We start from the raw sequence: 24,420 nt of genomic DNA on the forward strand, positions 1-24,420 counted from the left end.
TACTCTTGGGAAAATACAAAACTGGGGGCTAAAAAATAATTTTTGTGGAAAAAAAATATTTTTTTTTCACGGCTCTGCGTTATAAACTGTAGTGAAACACTTGGGGGCTCACAGTTCTCACAACACATCTAGATAAGTTCCTTAGGGAGTCTACTTTCCAAAATGGTGTCACTTGTGGGGGTTTCAATGTTTAGGCACATCAGGGACTCTCCAAACGCGACATGGCATCCCATCTCAATTCCAGTCAATTTTGCATTGAAAAGTCAAATGGCTCTCCTTCCCTTCGGAGCTCTGCCATGCGCCTAAACAGTGGTTTACCCCAACAATGGGGTATCGGCTTACTCAGGAAAAATTGCACAGCAACTTTTGCGGACCAATTTCTTTGGGTACCCTTGGAAAAATAAAAAAATGGGGGTGAAAAGTTCATTGTTGTGAAATAATATGATTTTTTATTTTTACGGCTCTACATTATAAACCTCTGTGAAGCACTTGGTGGGTCAAAGTGCTCACCATACATCTAGATAAGTTCCTTAGGGGGTCTACTTTCCAAAATGGTGTCTCTTGTGGGGGGTTTCAATGGTTAGGCACATCAGGGGCTCTCCAAATGCAACATGGTGTCCCATCTCAATTCCAGTTAATTTTACATTGAAAAATCAAATGGCGCTCCTTCCGTTCCGAGCTCTGCCATGCACCCAAACAGTGATTTACCCACACATATGGGGTATCGGCGTACTTAGGACAAATTGTACACCAACTTTTGTGGTCCAATTTCTCCTGTTACCCATGGTAAAATAAAACAAATTGGAGCTGAAGTAAATTTTTTTGTGAAAAAATGTTCATTTTTTTAAACATTCCAAAAAATCCTGTGAAACACCTGAAGGGTTAATAATCTTATTGAATGTGGTTTTGAGCACCTTGAGGGGTGCAGTTTTTAGAATGGTGTCACACTTGGGTATTTTCTATCATATAGACTCCTCAAAGTGACTTCAAATGTGATGTGGTCCCTAAAATATGGTGTTGTAAAAATGAGAAATTGCTGGCAAATTTTTAATTTATAACTCCCTAGCAAAAAACAATTTTGGTTCCAAAATTGTGCTGATGTAAAGTAGACATGTGGGAAATGTTACTTATTAAGTATTTTGTGTGACATATCTCTGTGATTTAAGGGCATAAAAATTCAAAGTTGGAAAATTGCAAAATTTTCAAAATTTTTGCCATATTTTCATTTTTTCACAATTAAACGCAAGTAATTTCAAAGAAATTTTACTACTGTTATGAAGTACGATATGTAACGAGAAAACACTGTCAGAATCATCAGGATCCGTTGAAGCGTTCCAGAGTTATAACCTCATAAAGGGACAGTGGTCAGAATTGTAAAAATTGGCTCGGTCATTAACGTGCAAACCACCCTTGGGGTTAAGGGGTTAATTTTACAGCAACAGCACAGACAAAACTATAAGCAAGAAAGGTTGATCATTAAAGAAATATTCACCTATAAATCAGCATTCTGTTTTGTTCTTTTATAATCTGAATAAGTGTAGAATTCTGTATTGGAAAAGAGGTTTTCTCGCAATATGGGATAATAAATGATCCACAGAAGAAAATAAATGTATGATTGCTGGTGGGTAGGACCAAGCTTCTAGCAATCAGTAAGGGTCTCATTCATGAAAACAATCTATGTAACTTCAGAATGTATCATTAAATAGATTTTTAAGTTTATTGGGATAAGTATTAACTGGTTTCTTAAAAGAAATTTGGAATGTTTTTTTTCTACTAATATTTTTACATGAAGAAAAACATTTCATTTTATTTTGTATTGCCATAGCATGATCACAATGATCCCATAATGGGTCCCTGTTCAGTAAACACAATCCCAGAATGTATGGCACATCAATCATTTGTTGCCGAATGGGGCAAATCAAACAACCTTCATGTTGCCAGCACGCCGGCATATTCACTTTGATTTAATTTTTATTTCTTAGACTTTAGTTGCATTGACCATACACGTGGTAGTTGCTTCATATAACTGTAGGGTGAGGTTACTGGATACTTTTCTATTCTTATAGCTGTTTTAAATATTCAGACTATTGCAACATCTGACTTTTCAATTAAATTCTAAAGCACTATTTTAGCCTAGCTGTTTTGATGCAGCTTCCATGAAGAGGTCCTACAATGAACAAAGGAGACATGATGGGAAATGTCGCTTATATTGCATCACTTAAACTAATAAATAAAACTCATAAGAATAAAATACATGGTTATAAACTAATCACTGGGACAAACCAGTGTAAGAAATACTAACATATTAGCCAGTGTAGATAAGGACTAACGTGGACATCTCGTCATGAAACATGAGAACAAAAACAGAAAAAAAGACGATTGCTGGTCCAAAATAATAAACTATAATAAGTTATTGTGGACCAGCAATCGTCTTTTTTTCTGTTTTTGTCGTCACTTAAACTAAGTCCTTCAGGATGTCTAGGAAGAAAACAGAGTGTATACAATGGGTAAAGAGAAACTTGAAATTGATTGTTTCTGCCATATCTGACATAGACTTGAATATTGAGGAAACATTTTTATGGGATAATCAGGGAACAAGTAACAGAGCATCACAATTTTTGTCATTGGTAAAATACCGAGTGCATCGAAAATTACTGTACCGATATGCCTTTTTATACTAAACTGTTGCTTCCCCTCCCTGGATCCAGAGCTGCTTCTCTCCAGTTACCCAACTCTTTCTTGATCAGCTGCAGTGATGATGCCATGTTAGCAGTGCTTGTAATTGCTGCTGCCAATCACTGAGCTCTGCCGATATAAACTGCATGAACCACTGAGCCTAGTGATTGGCTGCAGCACCTATGAGTGCTGTAGATATGACATCACCGCTGTAGTAAAGGGCGGATTATAGTGACATCAATCTGGGCTACCAACTGGAGCCCACAACTCCCCAGGGGCCCATGGCCAAACTGCCCTTATATTATTTGCACTTTCTCTATGAGTAAGCTGTGTGATGACAGCATTGCGCTAGGTGAGTCATTTAGCATGTACGTGCAGCCCACAAGAGGATAAAATAAGAGCTGAAGGAGATCCCCTGGAGAGGTGAGCCATTCTTTGTACCTCTTTAATGTAAATGAATTGGGGATGAGGTGTGGGGAGAGGACATCACATTTCTCATGTACAGCACCATGGAATTAATGGTGCTATATAAATAAATAATAACATAAATATGAATTGCGGGTGGGGCGTGGGAGAGATGACATGATAACATGATTTGGAGGCCATATAATCACAATGAATTGAAAAGACATGTAATTATAATAAATTAAATTATAATGAATTAGGGACATGTAATTATAATGAATTGGGAGAGAGAATGATGTAATTATGATGAATTATGGGAGGACGTAATTATAATGAATTGAGAGAGGACATGTTGTAACTATAATGAATTGGAGGGAGGACATGTAACTACTGTATAATGAATTAGGGGAGAGGCCTGGAATTATAATAAACTGGAGGAAGTCATGTAATTGTAATGAGGACGTGTAACTATAATGATTTTGATGGAGTACATGTAATTACAGTGGCTTGCAAAAGTATTCAACCCCCATGCCAGTTTTCATGTTTTGCTACCTCAAGACCTGTGAAGCAAAAGAGTAGGAGAAAAATTAATGAAAACTTTAGTGAGCACAACTATTCACCCCCTAAAGTCAGTACTTTGTAGAGCCTCCTTTTGCTACAATTACAGCTGCAAGTCGCTTTGGATAAGTCTCTATGAGCTTTCCACATCTTGCCACAGGGACTTTTGCCCATTCCTCAAGGGAAAACAGCTCCAGATACTTCAAGTTACAGTAGATAGTTTCCTCTGGTGAACAGCAATCTTCAAGTCTGACCGCAGATTCTCAAAAGGACTAAGGTCTGGGCTTTGACTAGGCCACTTCAAAACATTTACATGTTTCTGCATAAACCACTTGACTGTTGCTTTAGCAGTATGTTTTGGGTCATTGTCTACTCTTCTTGGAAGGTAAAATTCCATCCCAATCTCAAATCACTGACAGACTAAAGCAGATTTTTCTCAAGAATATCCATGTACTTTGCACCATCCATTTTCCCTATCCCTACTGCTGAAAAACATCCCCACAGTATGATGCTTCCTCCACCGTGTTTCACTGTAGGGATTGTGTTCTTCCCGTGATGAGCTTTGTTTGTTTGGCACCTAGCTTCTTTTTTATTTAAGCGGTGAAAAAAAAATCCAAACTTTGTTAAAAAAAACACCATTGCGATTCCTCCTGCGGCTGTTAGCTGTTCAAAACATATAGAAGGCTATGTGGGGGTTCATACTGTATATAGATGGCTATGTGGAGGCACATACTGTATACATGGGGCTTTGTGGGGACTTATATTGTATATAGAGGGGAAAGAGAGGGCTCATACCGCATAAAAGGACTATATAGGAGCTCATACTGTACATAGAGGATCTGTGTGGGGACTCACACTCTGGGCTCTTACAGTATATAGGGGCTGTGTGGGCTCATACGGAATATAGGGGACTGTGTGGGGGCCCATATGGTATATAGGGGGATGTCAGCATAGAAATAATATATTGAGCCAAATTACTTTTCGCCTATTTGTTTATCCCTCCACAACACTCATGGTCTCTCATGAGGCCACTTGGGAAAATTAAGGTACAACTGCTTTAATTTTTCCCTCTTTTGGAGCATTAAAGGAACAGCAACAGTGAGGGTAAAACGATGGTGCAATAACGTTTGAAACTGGACAATCCCTACAGTTATTTTTCATTTTCATAGCAAATGAACTAATTATTTATATGACATATCTAGTCAGCATGCCACACTAGTAGGAAAAAAAATCCTTTAAATTGGTTATCCCAGAGCACAGATGAGAAAGTTATATTACAAATCTAGCCCTGCTACTACAGCAGAAAAACATAAGTCACAGTCCCTTTGGGTTATAATAGAAAAGAAATGCCCTGATCATCTCAGCATTCGTTACAGAACACATGAATTTCTGTAGTCTGTGTGATTTGCGCCTCAGGGTTTACACTTGGTACCATAGCAATGCACCTGAGGTGACGACCAGCAGAAGCTCATTGCTATTAATGAATTCCCGTATAAAGCAAGAATACTGGATCCCGGCCATGGTGGATATTTACATATGAGTCAGGGAATGATCGTATACTTATGCCTGTCTAATAAATAATATATCATATATGATGATTTCCGTTGTTTATTTTTAGACTTGAGAAAAATAATGTGTGAGATTAAAACATGAGGGAAATTGTTTGCTGAGAAATTTGTACAGAGGCAATGTCACCATAGAAACACAGTGGTTTAAGGGAAGGTTAAAAATACACATAAAATATATTTATTGTACGCATTGTACAGATGTACACATGCTGGATGAAAAAACATATCAAAACCAACCTAATGAGCAAGAGTGCCAAGGGGGTCTCTTAAAATTTTACATTTTTTATTAATATATGAGTAAAAAATAAAATAAAAATACATACATGAAGAACACATGAAGTGTAAATTAATATACAAACTTGAAAAAGGAAATAAGCTTTAAATATATATCGTAACCACCCCTAGTCTAAAAGCTTAGTGCCTTGACTATCCATAGAGGATCTTGTCATGCAATAAAGGTAAGTAGTACTTACATCTAAAGGGTGTATCTAGATGGGGAAAAAAATGAATATGCACTAGTCCAATGGCCCCCTACGCACGTTTCACCCACAGCTTCATCAGGGGGCATATCAGACATTATTATTGCATGTGCAGCGCCCCAGGGTCCTGGTCATTGAAGTAATGTCATTTTCCTCTAGGGGAGAGTGATATTACATTTGGAGGCAAAGAAGGACAACTGCATCCAGGTATCACAAACATGCAACACACTTCATACTCCAGGCCACCAGGGGGAGCTCTGCTCCTATTTATTAGGGCACTCCTCACACTTAGGTAAAATGGGTTGCCTGGGGAGGAAGTTAGTTAGTTGCTGGCTGAGCTTTGCTCAGGTAGTTGGTCCCTGACAGGGGTGGGATCCTGTCAGAGATCAAGACAGAAGGACACGGAGCTGTGCATGCCCTGAGAGCTGCAGCTTCTAGAAAGAGACTCTGAAGGAGAACTGTATTGTAGAGAGGGTGAAAGAAGTCGTAGCAAAGGAGTGGATATCAGAGGAGAACAGCCCTACACACGCTGCCTCCTTCTGAGGCGCAGGATCACCGAGGGAGCAATGATCCTTTATGCCTTGCCCAGAGACCAGTAGGACAGCTAATTTCATGTTACCTGTCCACCCCTACACCCAGGAGGCAAGGTGGCACCCCTTAGAGGCTGGGGCATGATAGAATCCCTGTAAAACGCCTCAAGCCACCGGTCATGCGGGTTTGTCCTATCCATCTGGGGGACAGAGAGAGAGACATAACATCTACAACATCTGTGAGGACCTTATGAGAAGCTTAGCAGTAAGGGACTACAACACCATGGCGCTAGAGGAAGGCTACTGATTTCTACCTGGACAAGGGGACTCTGGGTTTGCCTCCAAACCGGCCGGACTCTGCCTGCCCTTTGGTCTGGTGCTCTGGACTGTGGATGCTGAAACCTTCAGTAAAAGGTAAAGAGACTGCAACCTTGTGTCCTCGTTCTTCACTGCGCCTCTCACCATCCACCATCTACACACTGGGAAGCCCTGGGGACATACTTCACCTGTGGGACGGTATACCATCTAGCTGCCATAACATCACCCCAGAAGACCCCTTAAAGCAGCGTCAGTCACCCTGACCGAATACCACAGGTGGTGTCACGAACATATCCCTTTAAAGACTTTTCCCTTTCACACGGACGTCCCAGGGCCACGGACCGGGTCAGCCACCGTGACATCCCCCTGTGAACCACAGGACCCAGTACCGAGTACCCCACGGCCCCATGGGGGCGATCCACATGCCTTGTACAGATGTACACATGCTGGATGCAAAACATATCCGCATACTGTAACTCTAACTGTAAGATTAATCAGCATAATTAGCATATCCATTTTCTTCTAAAGCCTTTGCTCTGTATAGCCAATACTAGTCATTTACATAGAAATCTCTTCTACAGTATAATTTTCTTCAACTCAAATTCTTACTTAAACTTGATTTAAAAAATGGCTTCTTAGGGCAGGTGCAGATGAGAAAAACAGATCAGTTATGCTAATCACACTCTGATCAGACTCTGACCAGAGTTTGATAAGAGTGTGATCATTGTGCTCTCTCGGATGAGAAGATGGAAAAAAACCATTTTCCATCTTCTCCATTCTATCAGTCTGTGGAAATCAGTTTGCACTCGAATATCATCCAAGTGCAGTCCAATGGTTTCCATGGACTCACTGACTTGCAGAGTGCGATCTGAATTGCAAATCAAACTCCGGCATGCTGCAATTTTTTTGCAGCCCCATCTGCTGAATGTGAATTTTTTTCATTAAATATCATATTTAGTATGTAATATAGGGGTCAGGCCACAGGTGGTGGTGTCAAGTGAGGTTAATGTTTTGGGGGTTGATATCAGCTGTTTTATGGTCGCTAACATCTAGCCCACAAGTTAGTAATGGAGAGATGTCTATATGACGCCTCTCTATTATTAAACCCATAGTCAGATTGTAAATAAACACAGAGCCAGAATAAAGTCCTTTCTTTGAAATAAAAATACACACCGTTTTACTTTTTTATAAAAAAATGAAAAACAAAGTTATTTTCACCTTATGCCCATTCCATTGAAGTCCTTGCCACCTGTGAAAAACCTGAAAATAATAAGCAAGAATAATACTCACCTAACACCCATTTCATTGAAGCTCTGGTCTCCTGTAACAAAAAATAAATAAATAAAAAACAATAATATCCCTCACCTGTCTGATGTTCTGTCCAACACCATAATCCATGTCTGCGATAAGTAGTTTTCAACCTAGAGGGTGTCAAGATGACAGTCCAGACTGAAGACCATGGGAGAATGAGCTGCTGTGAGTGAAGCATCAGTGACTAGCGGTGATGCCACTAAGGTTACCGTAGGTCACTGAGGCTGTATTCCCAGCTCACTTCTCTGTGAGCTGGGCCGATGAACTGCAGATACCTCAGTGAGATCATCGCTATCAAGGTGAGAAAAAGTCTCAAGGTGTAGCGCTGAGCTCAGTGAGTTCACCATAGTTCACAGTCAGAAATTTTTATTGCAAATATAAAGATGAAGGATATTTTTTGCGTCAATTTTCTGATATTTATTTACAGGAAACTTAGCAGCAATTCAAATAACTAAAACATCTAAGAACACTATTGCAAATTAAAAAACAGTTCTAGAAATTGCATTACAAAATGTGGTCCTCATTCAGTGACAGCTTTTTTTTTGCTTGTCTCTTGTACTCCTGCATATGATCACCTCTTATAATTCAGAAGCATATGAAGAGAAGGACAGCACCACAGCAATTGTGAAAAAAACAGCTCCCGTATTTATTCTGCCATCTGCAACGTTTCGGTCCGTGGACCTTTTTCAAGGGTTTACCTACTGGGATGGATCCCGTGGTGAGGACGTGCACTCTGCTGTCCATACAGACATTGCCATTATAGGGTGCGGCTTTACTATTAATATTTGATACTCACCTCTTATAATTGTCCAAAAGTAATTTGCAAGTGTGGCACCTCAGAGTCCGGTTGCCACGGTGACATTGCTTCCTTCTAAGGGGTGATGTCATGCCTGGAGGTAAGAAGGAAGGTCCCCATGCTAGGTAACACAGTATACATGTCAATTACTGCTCGAGGCCAGAAAGGGGAGCTTCCTTATAAATTCTGACCATTGGGGTTAGTGAGTCATAAAGAAGTCAGCTGAGAGAGTAAACAGGAGTGTTGTCAAGGAAATGGGAGCGAGCTGGAGCTCGTGACAGGACAGTGAGAGAAGAGGGTTGGCAGTTGGTCTGTGGAGAGGGAAGGGACAGGAGCAGAGACAAGAGCACATGGGAATAAAAACTGCATATAGCTGACCCCAGAGTGGAGCACTGATAAACAGGGATACCAGAGTCCTTGGCTGGGTGGGTGCTGTACGCCAAATCTGGAGGGCAGGGAACTGCAAGTTCCCTGGCCACACTGATCATCTGAAGGCACAGTAGCCGACCACGAGCTCGGGGCTGACAGTGAAAAGGACAGTGCCCGTGAAATAGGCTCACACTGTCTGCCATACAGGTTAGAAATCATCACACAGGAGAGGGCCACAGCTTAGCTACAAGCAGCAAGGACCCTAAAAGAGAGCGAGGAAGGAAAGTTCCCAACCCCACCTGGCAGGGTGGATCCCCTGAAAGCCTCCAGGCAAGCCAGATTCAATCCGTCATCTGTAATTGGTACCCCAGATTGCATCAACTTTCAAGTAAAAGGTAAAGAAAATTTACCTCTCTGTATCCTTCACTTATTCTCTGCACCCCAACATTCACCACCATCTGAACAATCAAACATATTTGTCCTGGGGCCCCGCTCTACCCGTGGAGAGCTGAACCATCTTTGCTGCATCACCATCAGCCCCAGTGGACCTAAACCGCAGCGTCGGCCACCCATTGCCGAACACCGCGTGTGGCATCATGACCAAACACCACATAATTATACTCCATTTTATGATACGGCCAGGGCCATGGAAACAGATCACAGCCCCGTGACCTTCCCCATAGAACTTTCTGGTCCGATTCCGGGCACCCCACGGCCCTGGCGGGCGTGTCACAGGTATTGATGAATTCCATTTTCCTTGATATCTTTGTTCTGTAGCCACAACATATTAGTGAAATTTCCCATTGTGCTTTTTGCTGACAGCTTTGCAGTTTGGTGGAAAAAAGTCTAGATGTGAAAGAAAGGAATCTTTAAAGACATATTACAGCCAATAGCCTTATATGTTTTGAGGAGATTTTCCACCAACTCTTCATATTTATCTGCTATTGAATTTCCCCAAAAATAAAATTACCGCTAATGCGAATGCTAACCATGCAGCCTTTTCCTTGCCCTGCAACAAATGGGGAAACTCCTCATCTTGAAGAAGCTTACAAATCTGAGGTCCAATAAAGATTATTTCCTTATTTTGCTTCGCTTAACCTTTATCATTAAGATATTTAAATGCTTTTGCATTTTTATCCATTGCCTTTACAACATTCTTCATTAGGTCCAACTTGATATGCAATGGTCATAACAAATCTTTTATGTGGGTCAACAATGGCAGTCTCTTTTATTGCAGTGATATTCTCTTGCATGTCTATTCTACTCACACAGAAGGCAGCAATACTTTGTGCATCCACCCAAATTTTGCACATACACACTACTAACATTAGTAGTGTGTAGTATGCAAAAAAAATGGGAATATGACATGGTTTACTGTATGTAAACCAGGTCTCATATCATGTCGGGTTTAGGAAGGAGAAATGAAAAGCCGGCAATTGAATTACCGGCTTTTCTGCTATATCGCGCTGAAGTAAATATATATACCCTGTTTCCCCGAAAGTAGGACCCCCCCGAAAGTAAGACAGGGTGGGGGTTTCGGGGGGGTCCTCCAATGTAAGGCCTCCCCCGAATGTAAGGCAGGGTTGGGGGGGCCGCTGTGATATGTAAGGCCCTTACCTTTGGGCCGCCGCTGTCCCCCATTGGGTCCCCAGGCTCCAGAGGTGTCCTCAGGTGCAGCTGGGCGGGTCCAGCGCTCATGGGGTTAACTCGCCGTGTTAACCCCGCAATCCACCCACCTCAACAGCTCATTGGCCGCCCCTGCTCCCCACGTCACCGCCGGCCACCGGCTCGAGCGCTGATTGGCCAATCAGCTCGAGTGCTGATTGGCCCAGCAGCTCGGGCTGTAATTGGCCGCCCCAGCCCCACGTCACCGCTGTTTCCCTGCTGATTGGCACAGCGTTCCCTGCAGCACAGGCCTTCCACACCCACAGCCGCACAGCAGAGGAAAACGTCCAGCATTTAAAAACCAAGTAGGGAAACATGTACTGTATAGGGTATGGGGCTGTGTGCAGTGGGATACGGCACTGTTATGGGGTATGGGGCTGTGTGCAGTGGGATACGGCACTGTTATGGTATGCAGGCAGAGGGTATACGGCAATTACCGTACAGTACCGTACCGTAGTGTGTTACTGTTACCGTACTTTGATTTGTTGTCTGCTTTCCAGTTGAACGGTGTAACGTTAAGTACTGTACTGAATTTGAAAATTGTCATTTTTTTTTTTTCGGCTAATGTAAGACCTCCCCCGAAAGTAAGACAGGGTGGGACTTTTTGGGGTAAAATTAATGTAAGACAGGGTCTTACTTTCGGGGAAACACGGTATATATATGTGTCTCAATGACATATATATATATATATATATATATATATACACAGTACATATGTTTTTATGATTTTTTTGAGCACATGGATCCATTGTATGTCCGCATGTCATGCAGATTACATATTTCCCATTGACTTGCATTGGGTTTCGTGTTTCGGTCGATCCCCGACCCCGACTTTTCGTGATAATCGGCCAATTTCACTCGACTCGACTTTTGAGAAAGTCGGGTTTCGCAAAACCCGACTCGACCTTAAAAATGTAAAAGTCGCTCAACCCTAGTGAGGACACATGTAATAGAGAATTTTGCAAAACAACCAATCTATCATTATCAATTAAGGCAACAAATGTATAAGTCTCCTGTTGATTAGGGTTTTCAATTAGTCAGTTAGTCATGTTTATGTGTTTGTGCCCTTTTGGCTGTAACAGTAATATCCGCCCTTTCATAGGCAGACAGCCCTGTTTAAAGTACATGGGGTAAAAAATTCCCAAATAGTGGATTTATTGTTGTGTTTAAATTGATTGATCCAAAAAAAATACAGTGCTATGGATATATTAAGGAAATCTGGCGGCAGAGGGAAGTTGTCAATATCCATGGTTAACATGAAATAGTGACAGGCCACCTCATTACCGAGAACTATGTTTTATGCTGAAATGCTGCCGCTATTAAAGAGTCAGACACAGGGAGAAATGTCCGTTGGGCAGACCCCCGGGGGCACCACATTTTTTATTTGATTAGCGGTTTAAAGTACAATGTAGCTCATTGTGATGTGTGAACTTGTCACTAAATTTTATGATGCCCATGGTTATGGAGCAAGCATCTGCTGACAGGTTACCTTTAAAAGTCATAACAGCCAGATCCCATTTTGGGTAATTTCCTTAAGTGCGCTAAAATGACAAAATCATACTCGTTGCTATGGAAAACAGCTTGTTTTTTCCCTCTCAATGTATTGACAAAGTATTTATTCACATTCAGCATAAGTACAAAAGGTGTCACGTCACCAGCAAATACAGTATGAGAACAAAAGTAATAGGACAGACCTCTCAGTGATTTCAGGATTTTAATTCATTCCATTCGCCACAGTGTATAAAATCAAGTACTGAGCCAAACAGTCTGCCTTAACCCCTTCTATGCGCAGTCACTTTTTCATTTTTGCGCTTTCATTTTTAACCCTTGTCAGGCTGCATAATTTTACAACCTTAACAGGCTGCATAGGTACAATTGTACCTTCACATATACCTCCACTGTGGGAAGACTTTACTTGGTTTCAGAAACTAAAGTTCATTCAGCTACAAATGTTATGCTGATATCTATTGTTCAGTGTTGTTACTGGTCACTTATGTTGCTGTCAATTAAGTTAATTCAAACTGGGAGTGGCTTCTACTTGTCTTCCTGCCTCCCTCCTCTCATTAGCCATTTTGCTGTTCATCTCATTGCTGTGAGCACACATTTCTAGGCTTGTGAAGTCTTCAATTTCTTGGAAACGAAGGTAGGAAAGTCTCACAGCATCTAACAGCCAGTTATACCTTTATTCTCATTATGTGGGGACAGAACAGTCAAATTGTCTTTCAGCCTGGACTTGGCTTACATATATTTTGTATGAAACTTATCACTATAGGTATAATTTTTATACGAAAAATGGATAATAATTAGTATCTACATATTGTTTTACGATGTTTTATTTATATTCAGCACAAAATACGAAGCCAAAATTCATCTAGCAAGTCATCATGAGTGATAGTAATGCTGGATCTAGTTTCCGCCATAATCCAAGAAAACGTGTTTGCAGGTTAGTATAATTTTGTGAAAAGCCAATAATGTAGTATTTCGGAAAATTATTTATTTTACATTTTTTCATATTTACAGATTTACGTCTGACGAAATAATGCGAATGCTAGAAGAATCTGATTCTGAGCATGAGGATGAACCATATGTTCCATCTGATGATGAAAACTATGTACCACAAGTGGATGTTACTGAAGAAGATTCAGACATTGAACAAGAAATGGTCATAGAGCATGAAAATGAATACGAATCAGACGAAAGTGTTGAGGATGATTCTGTGCCTCAAAGTGCAGGCGACATTTGGACTGCTAAGGATGAAACTCAATGGTGCAGTAATCCACTGCCAAATGCACAAACAAAATCTCGTAATGTCCTACGACAAAGAGGTGGCCCTGCAGCAATCAGCAACCTATATACAGCAAAAGAGCTATTCAAGTCCATCATGACTCCCGAGATGTGTGACATCATATTACGGGAAACGAATCGAAAGGCCAAGAGAGTTTGTGATGCTTACAACAACGAACTGGTACAACGTTTTCCTGATTCTTCCAAACGGCCACCACAAAAAACATTCAAGCAATTTACTGAAACTGAACTTCATGCATTTTTGGGCATACTGATTGCTGCTGGTGTGCACAGAGCCAACAAAGAGAATCTGGAGGAAATGTGGAATGTTGCTGCTCTGCCTCTTATACGTGCAGCCATGTCTCGTGACCGCTTCAAGATGATACTCAGATTTATCAGGTTTGACAACGAAAATACACGTGCAGAACGTGTGCAAACAGATAAAGCTGCACCAATACGGGACATCTGGACAATGCTGAACAGTAATCTGGAGAGAGCCTACAAGCCATATCATTGTATCACCGTCGACGAGCAATTATTTCCATTTAGAGGTCATACTAAATTTACCCAGTATATACCTTCAAAACCAGCTAAATATGGCATAAAGATTTTCTGGGCTTGTGACTCATCAAATGCCTACCCTTTACAAGGTCAGCTCTACACTGGGAAACCAACTGATGGTCCTCGACAAGTAAACATTGGAGAACGAACAGTATTGGACCTAGTGAGCTCGTATAAAGGCTCTGGAAGAAATGTCACCACCGATAACTTCTTTACAACCATGGAACTAGCTAAGGTATTGAACTCCTGGAACATGACACTAGTTGGTACAGTGAGAAAAAACAAAAGGTTCCTACCTAACAACATGCAGCCTGCCAAAGAAAGGCCTGTATACTCGACAAATTTTGCCTACAATCATGATGCAACAGTCTGTTCATATGTACCAAAGAAGAACAAATCAGTCGTGCTTCTATCATCTATGCACATGACGGGAGAAGTTGAAGAGACACTAGCAGCCAAGCCAGAGATAATAAAATACTACAACATAACAAAAGGTGGCGTTGATGTTATGGATAAAATGTTGGGAGAGTACACTGTGAAACGACGAACATCACGTTGGACTTTGGCATTTTTCTACAATATGATTGATGTCAGTGGGTTAGCATCCTACATCATCTACAGAGAACACAATCCAAGCTTCAGGGCAAAGGATCAACGAAGAAAGTTCCTGAAAGATCTCGCAAATCAGCTGTGTATGATTGCAATTGAAGATCGTAGTACAAACAAAATGATAATGAGAAACCATTTTCTTCGAGGTGCAGTAGAAATGGTGCTTGGACGATGCATTGTGGTAGCATCGCAGCCAGCAGCTGGCCCCAAAATACCTCATGGTAGTCGTGGACCCTCCCCTGTTGTTGGTAGTTGCTATGTCTGCAGAGACCTGAGGCGAAAACAACGCAAGACTAGAAAGTCTTGTGTGGTTTGTGTGAAACCCATTTGCGATGAACACTCTGTAGCAAAGCCAACATGCATTACTTGCAAAGAAAATCAATAAAAAAAAGTTTCTTACATTTTCTTTTATAATGTAAATGAACAGTTTTTTACTTGTTTATAATAGTTAAATAGCATTATCATTAAAAAAAAATTTATGCTTTTTCCCTTGCATTATCTTCATTCAAAATATATGAGGTACATTTGTACCTATGCAGCTTGTTATGGATGCAAAAAGATCTCGACCCCTTATCTCGGAAGCGGGTGGAGATATTTTATTGAAATTTGGCCAATATATTCTGGACCAAAAATGTAGAGATGTCACGAAATTTCAGCCCTCTACGTCTTTTCAAAAAAAAGTTATTGCAATTTTAAAACGGAATAGTTACAATTGTACCTATTCAGCCGGATAAGGGTTAAATCCCCTTCTTCCAAGAACCCTATATTTGTATTTTTCAGTACAGTTGTATGATGGCTTGTTTTTTTGCAGCATGAGCTGTAGTTTTGAATGACACCATTTATTTACCATTCAATGTACAGAAAAATGGGAGAAAAATTCCAAGTGTGGTGAAACTGGGAAAAAAATGCATTTTTTAGAGTTTTTTTATACCATACATTCTGTGGTGAACGTTACTCTGAATCATGTTTCTACATGTCAGTACAATTATGGTGATTTCAAACTCGAAAATTCTTTTTTTATTTAAGCGGACGAAAAGAAATTAAGAAATTTGTAAAATAAAATTTCTGGTCTGTGTAGATATAGTTCAAGATAGTAAAATTTTTGTGTTTTTTTTCTATTAAGATAGGTGAGAGCTTCTTTTTTGGGTGACAAGCTGGCGGGTTTTTTTTCAACACCATTTTTATCTATACACACTGCCAAGTTTTCCTACCTCCTAAGAAGTTTGAGGTCAGTCATTTTTATCTTATGTACAGTATGTAGTGAGAGACAGAATTAAAAAAAAAATCCACATGAAATAAGTATTTGATGCAATAGAAAAAACGTAATATTTGGTACAGAAACCTTTGTGGTCGGCGCTCATAGCAAGTGAGGTATTTTGCTACATGCAGGTAATCTGATCATCTCCTGCATGTAGCAGAGCCGATCGGATTATGGCAGCTTCTAGTCTCCTATGGAGGCTATTGAAACATGCCAAAAGTGAAAAAAAAATTCAAAAATGTAAAAAAAATAAAAGTTCAAATCATCCCCCTTTTGCCTCATTCAAAATAAAAAAATAAAGAAAACAAACCTACACATATTTGGTATCGCCGCATTCTGAATCTCCCGATTTATCAATAAAAAAAAGGATTAATCTGCTCCCTAAATGGCAGAGTGATATGATGTGAAGTTACATTCATCCATTACATTGCTATTGGAATAGTTGTTAGAATTCATAAACTAGAAGCGAGACGCAGATATTGTGTTGTTGGCTGGGTGCCTATAACTGGAGGCAGCCTGAATAACAGTGACAGCACAACCAATGTAAGCAGCCATAGAGAAAGAGGCACCGAGGCAAGCAGCAGTCACTGGCAGTGGATGAGCGCTTCATGCTATTCCCAATACAGAGCATGGCATATGATGGCACGTGACATTACAATTTATGACGCTGCTCCATTCAATACAAATACGGTCCACTCTTTCGGTGCACAGCATTCCCATTTAACAATAGTATGTTATATGACAAGGGTTTGCAATAACATTATGTTAATGAGAGTCTGACCCCAACTGATCCCACAAACTAAAGTGAAGATATTATAAATGGAATACAATGATTTTTTTATATACAATTGTTCAAATAAATACATGTCTGTAGTGACTCAGCTTTTCAATAGACATGCATACACTCCCTGACAGAAGTTATGTTGCTTATCCATGTTATGTATATAAAAAATTATAACCTGACGTTAAATTCATCCATTGGTTGTATAAATTATTCTTTTAAAAGCTGAAACCCTCCGAAATGTGGTTTAGGTTAAGAAAATAAATTGGCATCAATGCAGAAATATTTATCACTTAATGGACACAGAATGGTAAGATTTTGGCAAGACAAAAGTTTTGTCGCCTGGTCATATAATGCACCCAATCCTAGTTTACATCTTCACCTGTGCTCAGTAAATGATCTGTTAATTAGTGTGTGTGTATAAAAAGAATCCCAGTACCCCTGACCTTCACTTGAACTGCAACTTGAGCTGTGACAACATGCTAAAAATCCACCCAGCGACGAAAGCCTGGATTTTCAAGAGGCTGAAGACCATATCCACTGCAGAGGTGGCTGGCACCTTTAATGTGTCTCAGCGTCAAGGACAAAGAATTAAAAAAAGATTTGAAGAGACTGGAGATGTGTTTGACAAGCCCAGGTCTGGCAGACCCCGCAAGACAACTGCTCAAGAGGAACGTTTGTTGGTTAGAAAATCCAAAGCAAGCCCCTCTTCCACTACAGCAGAGATCCAACAGGCCTGGTCACCTCAAGTCCCTGTGTCAACTAGAACAGTTTGTAGGATTCTGTCTCGAAATGGCCTCCATGGTCGAATAAGTGCCCAGAAGCCAGCACTAAACAAAAGGCAAATAAAAAACTGTGTGGCATTTGCAAAGTCCCACAGCTTGCTAAACAGATGGATGCTGGAAAAGTGGCAGAAGGTGGATTTATCCGATGAATCTTCAGTAGAATTACACCACAGCCGCTGCAAATACTGCAGGAGACCTACTGGAGACCATATGGATCTAAAATACACCCAGAAAACAGTTACATTTGGTGGTGGATAGTGTTGAGCATTCCGATACCGCAAGTATCGGGTATCCGCCGATATTTGCGGTATCGGAATTCCGATACCGAGTTCCGATATTTTTGTGATATCGGGAATCGGTATCGGGATTTAGATTAATGTGTAAAATAAAGAATAAAAATAAAAAATATGGATATACTTACCCTCGGACGGGCCCTGGTTGTCACCGCTGCAATCGCCATGTTTTCCTTCCTATGAATGAGCTTGTTAAGTACCTTCGATGACGTCGCGGCTTGTGATTGGTCGCTGAGCGGTCATGTGACCGCTCACGTGACCAATCACAAGCCGCGACGTCATCGAAGGTTATTAACGTGCTCATTCCTAAGAATGAGCGCGTTAAGGACCTTCGATGACGTCGCGGCTTGTGATTTTTCACGTGAGCGGTCACATGAACGCTAAGCGACCAATCACAAGCCGCGACGTCATCGAAGGTCATTAAAGCGCTCATTCTTAGGAAGAAAAGCATGGCGATTGCAGCGGTGACAACCAGGGCCCGTCCGAGGGTAAGTATATCAATATTTTTTATTTTTATTCTTTATTTTATACATTAATATGGATCCCAGGGCCTGAAGGAGAGTTTCCTCTCCTTCAGACCCTGGGAACCATTACGGATACCTTCCGATATTTGTGTCCCATTGACTTGTATTGGTATCGGATATCGGTATCGGCGATATCCGATATTTTTCGGATATCGGCCGATACCATCCGATACCGATACTTTCAAATATCGGACGGTATTGCTCAACACTAGTGGTGGAAAGATCATGGTCTGGGGTTGCATTCAGTATGGGGGTGTGGGAAACATTTGCAAGGTGGAAGGCAATATCAATAGCCTAAAATATAAAGAAGTATTAGCTACCTCTTATATTCCAAATCATAAAAGGGGTCAAATTCTGCAGCAGGATGGTGCTCCATCTCATGCATCCATCTCTACACAAAGTTCCTCCAGGCAAAAAAGATCAAGGTGCCCAAGGACTGGCCAGCCCAGTCACCAGACATGAACATCATTGAGCATGTTTTGGGTTGGATGAAAGAGGAAGCTTGGAAGACAGAACCAAAGAATCTAGATGAACTCTGGGAGGCATGTAAGACTGCATTCTTTGCTATTCCTGATGACTTCATTAATAAATTGTATGAATCATTGTTGTACCACATGGATGCAGTCCTTCAAGTTCATGGAAGTCACACAAAATATTAAATACTAGATGGCAGCCCGATTCTAAAGAATCGGGAGTCTAGAATCCATATATACTTTATTTATTCAAATGTAAGAATAATACAATTAATAAATAATAGTAAGAAAGAACAAAAATAATAGGCAGTATATGGAGAAAACACCAAACAAAAGTTCAAAATTGGTGTGAAAATGTCACTGAACCACTTCACAACTAAATATATATAGTTTTGGTAAATGGTATTATCATTTTTTTGACGAAATTCGGCAGGAGCTTGAAGAGCAACGTCACTGGGCCCGCCTCCACGCAGTAGAAACTTGCTGTGAGGTAAAAATTCAAAAATCACACCAAAATGGCGGGCGGAGTGTGTCACAGTACGGCACGTTTCTGATTGGTCGCTGGCAGCAGGCGGCAACCAATCAGACACTGGACACTGTTGACGTCACTTATCTCCGGACATTAGCTCCGGACATTAGCTCCGGACAAAGCCACGGAAGTTGGCACAAATTGCAGGAAGTAGTATTCTAGGCAATTATATATTAGATGACTCTAATAGCACCACAACTTCATTCACCAATGTTATGCAACATATATTTGTATTTTAAGTTAATTATTTGTTTGAATACCACATTACTTTCTGTGGAAGACAAAACTTTTGTCTTGCCAAAATCTGACAATTCTGTGTCCATTAACTAACTGATCAACATTTCTGCATTGATGCCAATTTATTTTCTTAACCTAAACCACATTTCGGAAGGTTTCAGCTTTCAAAAGAATAATTTATACAACCAATGGATGAATTTAACGTCAGGTTATAAGCTTTTATTTACATAACATGGATAAGCGACATAACTTCTGTCATGGAGTGTAGATATTACTATCACTTTCCCATGCATAAGTTACCAAGCAAACAATTTTTTGCACCTAATGACTAGATTCCACTGCGGAATTTACTGGGCAGTAAAATATAAATTATCTATAGACGACAGGCGCCATCAAGTGGTAAATAGAGATAATGTAACTTAGAATGGGAAATATTTAACTGGTATATAATTCTTAATGTTTTAGAATGAAAAAAAAAATATAATAATTTACCATGAGCAGGCAGTTATCATATAATATTATGTAAATCAATTATACATGTACTGTATGTTACAAATGCATTTGTGTGTGCGACTGAGGCCTATTCCTAATTATATTTCAGAAAATGAAGTTTCTTTGCTTTCACTTATGACATTTAGAAAAAACCTCCGTGCTGTTTTTGAAGCCAATGGGGGTAGAAAAAGGATGGGAAATAGGAAAGATTCTACTTAGGTGACGAACTACAATCTACTATATAATTGTCTAAGGGTCACTTCCGTCTGTCTGTCTGTCCTTCTGTCACGGTTATTCATTCGCTGATTGGTCTCGCCAGCTGCCTTGTCATGGCTGCCGCGACCAATCAGCGACGGGCACAGTCCGGAAGAAAATGGCAGCTCCTTACTCCCCGCAGTCAGTGCCTGTTGCCCGCATACTCCCCTCCAGTCACCGCTAACACAGGGTTAATGCCGGCGGTAACGGACCACATTATGCCGTGGGTAACGCACTCCGTTACCGCCGCTATTAACACTGTGTGTCCTCAACCTTTTACTATTGATGCTGCCTATGCGGCATCAATAGTAAAAAAAGTAATGTTAAAAATAATAAAAAAACAGAGACCGCTAAGTCATCTGGGAAATTTCGCAATGCATCCTGGGAACGCAAGATGGCGGCAGCCGCTCGCCCATCGGCACAGCGCCGTTGGATCCCAGGAGGCGGAGAGACAGGACACTGAGGAGCAGCGACGAGAATGGTGAGTATGTTAGAACTACAAGGGGCCCTCGGATAGTTAGGTGAGTATGTGTGCAATATACTATGTGGCTCTGTGCGGTGCTGTATACTATGACGCTGCGCAATATACTATGTGGCTCTGTGCTGTATACTACGTCACTGGGCAATATACTACGTGGCTGGGCAATATACTACGTCACTGGGCAATATACTACGTGGCTGGGCAATATACTACGTCACTGGGCAATATACTACGTCACTGGGCAATATACTACGTGGCTGGGCAATATACTACGTAACTGGGCAATATACTACGTCGCTGGGCAATATACTACGTGACTGGGCAATATACTACGTCACTGGGCAATATACTACGTCACTGGGCAATATACTACGTGGCTGGGCAATATACTACGTGACTGGGCAATATACTACGTGGCTGGGCAATATACTACGTGGCTGGGCAATATACTATGTAACTGGGCAATATACTACGTCACTGGGCAATATACTACGTGGCTGGGCAATATACTACGTCACTGGGCAATATACTACGTCGCTGGGCAATTTACTACGTGGCTGGGCAATATACTACGTCACTGGGCAATATACTACGTCACTGGGCAATATACTACGTGGCTGGGCAATATACTACGTGACTGGGCAATATACTACGTAACTGGGCAATATACTACGTGGCTGGGCAATATACTACGTGGCTGGGCAATATACTACGTAACTGGGCAATATACTACGTCACTGGGCAATATACTACGTGGCTGGGCAATATACTACGTAACTGGGCAATATACTACGTCGCTGGGCAATATACTACGTGGCTGGGCAATATACTACGTCACTGGGCAATATACTACGTCACTGGGCAATATACTACGTGACTGGGCAATATACTACGTAACCGGGCAATATACCACATCACTGGGCAATATACTATGTCACTGGGCAATATACTACGTCGCTGGGCAATATACTATGTGGCTGTGTGCTGTATCCTATGTCACTGGGCAATATACTACGTAACTGGGAAATATACTACGTGGCTGGGCAATATACTACATCACTGGACATTATACTATGTAGCTGGGCAATATACTACGTGGCTGGGCTATATACTATGTGGCTGGGCTATATACTACATGGCTGGGCAATATACTACGTGGCTGGGCAATATACTACGTCTCTGGCCAATATACTACGTGGCTGGGCAATATACTACGTGGCTGGGCAATATACTCTGTCACTGGCCAATATAATACGTGGCTGGGTAATATACTACGTAGCTGGGCAATATACTATGTGGCTGGGCAATATACTACATGGCTGGGCAATATACTACGTGGACATGAATATTCTAGAATACCCGATGCATTAGAATCGGGCCACCATCTAGTAATAGCTATAAAACTGCATTGGAACACTGCATTAAAATAACACATTTAACTGCAGTTCTGATAATAATTATAGTAGCCCAATTGCCAGCCCACAGTAAGATAGGCTACTGATATTATATCAGTGTTGGTTTTCTTCCATTAGCTGCTACTATTTACAATGATATTGGAGCTGATCTGCAGTACCCCAGAGTGGCCACTAAACTGTGTGACGGTGCTGTAATTCTCTGCAGTTTACATTATTTAAGGTACCGTCACACTTAGCGACGCTGCAGCGATACCGACAACGATCCGGATCGCTGCAGCGTCGCTGTTTGGTCGCTGGAGAGCTGTCACACAGACCGCTCTCCAGCGACCAACGATCCCGAGGTCCCCGGTAACCAGGGTAAACATCGGGTAACTAAGCGCAGGGCCGCGCTTAGTAACCCGATGTTTACCCTGGTTACCATCATAAAAAAACAAACAGTACATACTTACATTCAGCTGTCTGTCCCTTGCCGTCTGTTTGCTGCACTGACTGCTGGCCGCAAAGTGAAAGCAGAGCACAGCCACAGCGGTGAGTCACCGCTGTGTGACTCACCGCTGTGCTGTGCTTTCACTTTCACTTTGCGGCCAGCAGTCAGTGCAGGAAATAGACGGCAAGGGACAGACAGCTGAATGTAAGTATGTACTGTTTGTTTTTTTACGATGGTAACCAGGGTAAACATCGGGTTACTAAGCGCGGCCCTGCGCTTAGTTACCCGATGTTCACCCTGGTTACCAGTGAAGACATCGCTGAATCGGTGTCACACACACCGATTCAGCGATGTCTGCGGGGAGTCCAGCGACGAAATAAAGTTCTGGACTTTCTTCCCCGACCAGCGACAGCACAGCAGGGGCCTGATCGCTGCTGCCTGTCACACTGGACGATATCGCTAGCGAGGACGCTGCAACGTCACGGATCGCTAGCGATATCGTCTAGTGTGACGGTACCTTTACATCTGGCCATTGGAGCTGATAACAGGTGATTAGTGGGGGTGTAGAGTGCCTGGCCACCAATCTATTATTGATGAATTATCCCGAGTTCAATAGTATCCTAGTAGTGGAAATTCTTCCTTGAAGGGGTTTTTCAGACAAAACCTATAAGTCTGCAGTCACACTTTGAAACTACAGACTTACCAATTCCCCCCACACATGCATTGTGCGCTGTGGGGGTTCGTCAATTTCAGACCCGGGACTGGAGGGTATGTATGAGTTATACATATCCATGGCTGGTGGGCGTGGACTTGCTCTCCATACACTTGTATTGAGCAAGGTTATGCCCTCTAGTCGACCACACCCAATGGCCGGCCGCATCACTAGATGGGGTGCAGCCTCGCTCTATACAAGTGTATGGAGCGAGGCCACACACACACACTGGCTGGGAATGTGTATAACTCATGCATACCCTCCGGTCCAGGGTCTGAAACTGGTGCACAGTGCATGCACTGGGGGATTCATAAATCTGCAGTCACACAGAGTGACTGCAGACTCATAGGTTTTGACCAGTGTTATGGTAAATGTTTACACTTTTATTTGATTATTATTCAGATAATTTATATATCTTTATAATTTAATATTTTCAAATTAGCTTTATAAGTTATTCATAAAAGCAACAAAACAGGGCGTTGTCTCTGATATTGAGGTGTCTGTGTTAAGTTTTGTTTGCTACAGAAGGCACAAGAAACTGAACAAAGTTTCAAGGACATATGTAGAATCCATCATTTTTTACCTTGTTATTCCCAATTAACATACTTTCTTTCTCCAATTAAAATATCATCTCCCTTATGTAATGTAAAACATGCCACTTTTTCTATTTCTCGTTAAAATAAAGACTTGTGATTGGGCATCTGAGCGTAGACAAGCCCGTACACTAATAGACACTGGTTGTGTGCCCTTGCCTCTGATCGATCGACTCTCTGATTTGACCAAAACTGGCAAACGTGTGAAACCTTTTGAGTTTCTCCTACAGCTTTCCATACAGGTTTCCACATTAGTATGTCTAGGTTTATCATAGAAGTCTGCAGTCATTCTATGTAATTGCAGACTTGTGAACCCTTACATTTCACTCACAGCACGCAGTGAGGATTCTGTATTGCCGGCGGCAAGACCGAGTGGTCATGTGACCACAAGTTAGCGATTCCCGGCCACATTCCAGATAGACATGCACTGACCTTGCTTAATAAGTGTGAATAAATTTTGCGATGAACCTGGCCAACCTCATTAAGACCCAGACAATTTCTTAACTCTTCCTCTTGGCAATCTGTCATATTTTACT

At 41.4% G+C, this 24,420-nt stretch overlaps 1 protein-coding gene across 2 annotated transcripts in view; it reads right to left on the bottom strand.

The window, feature by feature from the left end:
* The window catches only part of LOC138656097 (NACHT, LRR and PYD domains-containing protein 3-like), a 130,453-nt gene that overhangs the window by 27,328 nt on the left and 78,705 nt on the right, over window positions 1-24,420 (bottom strand). The window contains exon 5 of one of the 2 annotated variants that reach the window (XM_069743645.1): window positions 7,825-7,855. The exons of the other annotated variant lie outside the window; for it this stretch is intronic. Coding sequence (XP_069599746.1) covers window positions 7,837-7,855 — 19 coding nt within the window. The 3' untranslated portion in view covers window positions 7,825-7,836. Of the gene's footprint in view, window positions 1-7,824; window positions 7,856-24,420 lie in introns of those variants that run through there. 2 annotated transcript variants of the gene reach the window in all.

Source organism: Ranitomeya imitator, chromosome 1 (genome assembly GCF_032444005.1).
Source record: "Ranitomeya imitator isolate aRanImi1 chromosome 1, aRanImi1.pri, whole genome shotgun sequence".
Lineage (NCBI taxonomy): Eukaryota > Metazoa > Chordata > Amphibia > Anura > Dendrobatidae > Ranitomeya > Ranitomeya imitator.